General features: G+C 55.9%; 1 protein-coding gene across 2 annotated transcripts; it reads right to left on the bottom strand.

Moving 5' to 3' along the window:
- Positions 1 to 306: 306 nt before the first annotated feature.
- Positions 307 to 5,351, bottom strand: Fgf17 (fibroblast growth factor 17). 2 transcript variants are annotated; one of them, XM_038310529.1, is made up of 5 exons: positions 5,317 to 5,351; positions 5,117 to 5,153; positions 2,396 to 2,573; positions 2,040 to 2,146; positions 307 to 600 (listed from the first exon to the last, which is right to left on the bottom strand). In XM_038310529.1, the coding sequence occupies exons 1-5, from the start codon at positions 5,349 to 5,351 to the stop codon at positions 307 to 309; spliced, it is 651 nt and encodes a 216-aa protein (XP_038166457.1). The 2 variants fall into 2 exon arrangements, with proteins under 2 accessions (XP_038166457.1, XP_038166458.1); XM_038310530.1 differs by having other exon boundaries at positions 2,396 to 2,540.
- Between the last annotated feature and the right edge of the window lie 453 nt (positions 5,352 to 5,804).

Raw genomic sequence — 5,804 nt, 5'->3', positions numbered from 1 at the left:
AATCTGCTGTTCTGCCCACTTGTTTAAGGCAGTCGCTGGGAGGCAGGCATTTTAGGTCAGGGAAGACCTTACTTCTTTTTCTAGGATCTGCCCCTGGCCTCAAAAGAGCCTGTACCAGAGTGTGGTGCCCACCCTGGGGTACACAAGTGCTGTCTCTTCCCAGCTGGGAATCAGATGCCCTTTGGGTCCTTTTGGGGTCTGGCTCCCCACCTTCCACCCCAGCCCCCATCTTTGGATGAGTTAGAGAAGAGAGAGAAGGCTGCCGGAGGGGCATCTACCCGACACTGCTCACTATGGCCTCCCTGACTACGTTTGGGGCTGGGGCCTCCGAGTACGCTTGGTCCTGCGGGTGGGGGCTGAACCCACGAACTCGAACTGCTTCTGCCTGTCCGCGTGGTTGGGGAAAGGCAGCTGGCCCTGGTAGAGGCGTTTGATGAAGTGGGCCTCGCGCTGGTTCTGGCGGCTTCGGGAGGCCTGGCGCGGCCGGCCCTGCCGAGTGAAAGCCATGAACCAGCCCTCGTGCCGAGCGTTCTGGAAGGCTGTGTAGTTGTTCTCCAGCACGATCTCCGTGAACACGCAGTCTTTGCTCTTCCCACTTGGCTATGGAAGAAAGAAGCAGAGGAGGGGAGGTTGTCCACTCACCCTGGCTGAGTTGTTCGCCTGTGGGTCTATTTGTGAAGGAGCCACGTGGGAGCAAGGAGCCATTTGTGCCCCAGGAAACTGTCTGGGGAGATGGGCGCCTCTGCTAGTGAGGCAGCTGTGAGCATTGCGCACAGGCCGCGGTTGGTGGACGTAAACCATTCGGCATTTATGTCCCTTGAGGAAGCGCTAAGAAAGCATTGAATCTGTTTCTTCAAATGCTCAAGATCAGGGTAGTATGCAATTCAGGGCTGGGGGTGGAGTGGGGGCGTGGACTTGGCTCGTCAGGATTCCATGCTCTCTGGGTGAACTGTTTCAGGGTGGAGAGAGGGGTCAGAAAGAGCCAGTGGGACGCCTGACCCCACATGCCTTGCCTTCTTACAGGTGAGAAGAGAGAGGATGCCTGGTGAGAACCGGTCAGAACTGGAAGTCAAGACCAGGCAATTCTAAAGGAAGCACGGTGCTGTGTACCCACAGTGCTTTGCGGCTTTACCAGTAAGTGTTTCTTGCCGGTCACGTCCAAGAACGACACTGAACTTGGGAGAAGTTCTACTATACGTGAATGCCCCGACTTGCAACCCTTATCACGGTTTAGCCCCCTACATTGGCTGCCATCCCAGCACATTACGTACGATATCATGTAGTGGATAGCTCCTTCCTGACCGCTGCTGGGGAAATAGTCCCGCACCGGTTCCCTGTGGATCCTCTGCCACTTCAGCCTGCCAGGAGCCACAAGGACTCCTTTAAATAGCGACTGGGGTTGGGGGAGGGAGGGCTGGAGAGAAGGCTCAGTGGTGAAGATCACTGGGTGCTCATCCAGAGGACCTGTTTTGATTCCTTGTACCCACATGGAGGCTGAAAAGCGCAACTCCAGTTCTAAGGGATCAGACACCCTCTTCTGGATGCTGTAAGCGTCTGCCGCACGCAAAACACCCACACACAGAAGAGAAAAATAAATATCTTAAAACATTAGTAGAGATCTGGAGAGATGGCCCAGTGGTTAAGAGCACTGGCTGTTCCAGCAGAGGACCTGGGTCCAGTTCCCAGCACCCACATGGCAGGCAGCTCACAACCATCTCTATCTCCAATCATCTGATCCCTTCTTACCTCCATAGGCACCAGGCACATATGTGGTACACAGACATGCATGCGGATAAACACTCATACACATAAAATAAAAATACATAAATCTGTAGAAAGATTAAAAAATTAAAGATTGGGGATGGGGTGGTTGTCAAGAAAATAAGACCTCATTCTGACGAGTAGGAGCCCTCCCTCCCCCTTTAACCAGGTGGGCCAGGTCATTGGCAAGAGCGAGGTCCATCTCTGAGGCCTTGCCTGCCCTTATTCCAGTATGGGAGACTCATCTGTCTGTCGCCCTGTGTGCCATTTCTCCTCACCTTCCCAATCAGCTTGCCCCTCTTGTTCATACAGATGTACTTCTCACTCTCCGCCCCCTTGATGCGGACCCGGCTGCCAAATGTATCCGTCTCCACGATGAGCTTGGCTATGGTGAGGGAAAGGAAAAAAAGCCTTTGTCTATTGGCTCACGGGTTGTGCAAGGGTTCCCCCCACCCCCAAGCAGTTTGCCCTTCAAAGTCAGACCAAAGTGATGGAGTACAATCAGGTTCGAAGGACCAAGAGGCTTCCTCTACCCACCTACCATACCTCAAACCCCCTAACCCTGGAGCTGGGAAGAGAGCAGGAGGCCAGGCTGGGCGGGGTATAAGTGGTCCGGGCAAGGGTTAGGTCTTACCGAACTTGTTGCCATCCTCGGCGGTGGCGGAGATGCGACGCCCGGTGACCTGCACGTGCTTGCCGCTGGTCCGGCTGTAGAGCTGGTACTCACGGATTTGCCGCCGGCTCAGCTGGTCAGTCATGGCGCCCTGGTCCCTCACGTACTGGTTAAAATTAGGAGACGGGTGATTCTCCCCCTTTGCGGTTACCAAGGGAAAAATAGTGTCAATTTGCTTTGGGTGACACCACCATTGGTCCATCTGGGGAGAGGGGTAAAGAGGTAAGTGAAGTGGGGCTGGCCCTGGGCCCTGCAGTGTCGGCTACAAGGTGAGGAGTGCCTGTGTCCGTGATTGTCCCAGGATGTTGCCTGAGCCAGCTGTGACTTTTGGGGACTCGTGGCTGGGAGTCTTGGGAAACACAGCGAGACAGCATACATTCGCAGTCATAACAGGCTGCTAGAAGAAACCTTCAAGGCTGTGTGTCCTGTCCCCATGTTCCATAGAATGGGTACATGGGACAGTGTAACTCAAAGCCAGACCTTCTTTCTCTTTCTCAGGGGTCTTGGTTCCATTAATCAGGACCACTAGATGCCCCCCACCCCACCCCACTAGCCTTGAAAAGTCCCAGACCCAGCACATCTGCACAGAGCAGATGTGTTAACTACGTGGGCTTTACCATTGGAGGGCGTTTCTTGCCCCTTAGGTTCTTATTCATAGTGTCCTAGAGGATCTCCAGAGAGAGAGAGAGAGAGAGATACTTCCCTAGTGTAGGGGGGTAGAGGCAGCAGTAAAGGGGGTACTTAGTGGCCTGCTTCCTTGGGTGGTAGAAGGGGCCATTTTGACCATACATCAAGCATGTCCGGTGTCACATCTCTACCCTGGAGCTTGCCTGAGCCAGCCTTACCTGAGTGGGACAGCAACATCACTTACTGCCCTGCTTCCTTCAAGGTGCCCTTGAGGGTGACCGTTGTCATCTGTTGGTTTTAGCCTCACCTCAGCAGGAAACCTTTCCCTGTTCCTACTGCTCAGGCCTGATCCAAAGCAGAGCTAGGACCAGCTCTGTATGCATTAGGGGCTACTCTCTCTTCGATAGAGGGGTGGGGTATATTGGGGTGGTGGTAGTGAAACCTTAGCGTCACGGCCAAGGTATAACCTGCTCAGAGTTGGCCCCTTCCAGTTCTTCTGTCTCCAGTTCCTAAAGACCAAGAGTTGCCAGAACTCTGGGAGAATGGGAGCATCTTAGGGGACCGACCATGCATCCCACCCTAGAGAAACTTGAGGCTAACATCTGTGGTGGAGAATAGGCTGCTTAACCCTCACAGGCCTCCCTGCCAGGGGTGGGTTCCTGTCTATCTCAGCCTTAGCCTTCTGGCCCAGGTTCAGGATGTCCGCCCCACTTGGCGGGCAGCCTTCTCCTGGCAGTCTCTTCCAGGTCAGGGGCAGATAGCAGCCCCCCAAACCCCCTCCTCTCCTTGTCCCCCCTTCAAGTCTTTCACAAAAGTAGCCCACGCCCTCCCCCACCCCCCACAGCCCACAAGTCCCTCTCCCACAGGACCTTGCCTGTTCCTTTCATGTCCCCGCTGTGGGGGGACCTCCCCTTCCACCACGGTAGACAGCTGCTTGTCAGACAGCCCCTCAAGCATGGCTGTGGTTCAGCCTGTTGCCCCCCCTCCCAGGGGGGTGAGGGGGCACTTCAAGGGGGAAAGGACAGCCTTGCCACCTTCCCTCAGTCCTGAATGGGGCCTCAGCCAGGCCATAAACGCCCAGGCCAGCAGCACCATTGTGCTAATTCCCTTTCCAGAACAGGTTGGACCCACCCCCAGCCCCCTCCCTGCCAGGCTGGGGGCTTTCTTCTTGCTCTCCCTAGATGTGTGAAGCAAAAGGGGGAAGGAAAAAGGGGGGTGTTGTCTCTCTCCCACCCCCCCACTGCTTCAAAGGCAGCCCCTTCCCACTCCAGAGAAAAGGCATTTACCTTAAAAAAAAAAAAGTCCCCAGTGGATGGGAAGAGAAACAGGCCTCTGGCCTGGGAAAGCCAGGCCATCTCTCCCCAGAGCGGTTCTGGACCAGTGCATTTTAATAGCAGCATTTTTATGGAGGATCACAAAAAAGGAACTGTGCCTTGTCTCGGGCTGGGCTGGGGGTTTGGGGGTGGGAGGTGTGCGTGTGTGTGTGTGTGGAGTGTGGAGAGGTAAGCCCCGAATTCCATCCCAAACAAACCCTTAGGCTTGACCTAGGAACTCTAGAGGCAACGGGGTTTCCCTATCTGGTTGGATACTCGAACTGTGCCTGAGACCCTGGGCACCTACGGTCCAAGCATGTCGGGAAGAGTGGATGGTGGGTGAATGGACCAAACAAGTGGTTTCTAATCCAAACCCTTCAGGTACCTGCAGCAGAAACCTCACCTGAGCAATTGCCTGCACTGGCTTCTAACTGCCCCAGGTCCCTCAAGTCTAAACAACACACTGCCCTTAACCATCCAGAAGCCCATCACAAAGGGATGGAGAGAGGGGAGACCCAGGGAAGGCCAGCAAGCAGGGTGGTTCGGAGGGCCCAAGAGGCAAACCTCAGTCTATCCGCCATCCTGTTTGTCTTTTGCCAACCCACTTTCTAAACTGACCCTCCAAATCCCAGCACTTGCTTGGTTGGAAGAGGCCAGTCCTGCCTCCCCACCTCTGAGGTGAGGTGGGAAAGGTGTGTGTGTGGCGCGGGGTGGGGGTGGGGGGCTAGGCTGGGGTGCCTACCTGCGTTTGACAGCAGAGAATCAAGAGCTGCAAGCACCTGTTTGGGGAGACAAGGCAGTTAGTTCCAGGTGTGAATACCCCAGGCACACCCGTCCCCCACCTTTGTCTTGCCCCACCTGCCCAATGGTTGTCCCAGGGAGGTATAATTTTCCTGGGGCTTGAAATGGCAAAAGAACTCCAGTCGCAGGCAGCACACTTACAGAGTAAGGTTAGGCAGCAGGCGGGCGGCTCCCATCGCCGGAGAGACTTCTTGGGGCGGTTGCCCCTCTACCCCCAAAACTCAGAAGCGGATGTGGGCAGAAGCCTGAGGTAGAGTCCCAGAGAAACCCAGGTCTCTCGGAGCCACAGGTTTTCGGGGATGAAAGGAGACGGAGGGAAGGAGGAAGCTAGCGGAGGGGAATGCGGGGGAGGGGGGCGTAATTGGGAGACTGAGGTGCGAGGTGTCCACCTTCCGGGCCAGGGAGGCTGCGAAGCTGAGCTGGTCCGATTGGCGTACTCGCACCCTTGGGCTGCCAGCTTCGAGCGGGGGTCCCCGGGCGCAAAGGATGGAGAGCTGCGGGAGTGTCCTCTATCAGGAGGCTGGCCCCTGCGATCTCTTCTGATTTTTTCCTGACCCGCACGGACCTGCCGGCCTCGGTGAAGTGCGGGGCGTGGGGCAGGCACAAGGAGGAAGGCGCCTTGCCCTCCC

Source organism: Arvicola amphibius, chromosome 13 (genome assembly GCF_903992535.2).
Source record: "Arvicola amphibius chromosome 13, mArvAmp1.2, whole genome shotgun sequence".
Lineage (NCBI taxonomy): Eukaryota > Metazoa > Chordata > Mammalia > Rodentia > Cricetidae > Arvicola > Arvicola amphibius.
This window is presented reverse-complemented; position numbering and strand designations above follow the sequence as displayed.

Coding starts and splice junctions, on each gene's coding strand:
- Fgf17 (XM_038310529.1), bottom strand. CDS start 5,351: ATGGGAGCCGCCCGCCTGCTGCCTAACCTTACTCT. Junction 2,147..2,395: donor CGAGGATGGCAACAAGTTCG/GTAAGACCTAAC, acceptor CCCTCACCATAG/CCAAGCTCATCGTGGAGACG. Junction 601..2,039: donor GGGGCAAGCTGATTGGGAAG/GTGAGGAGAAAT, acceptor TTTCTTCCATAG/CCAAGTGGGAAGAGCAAAGA.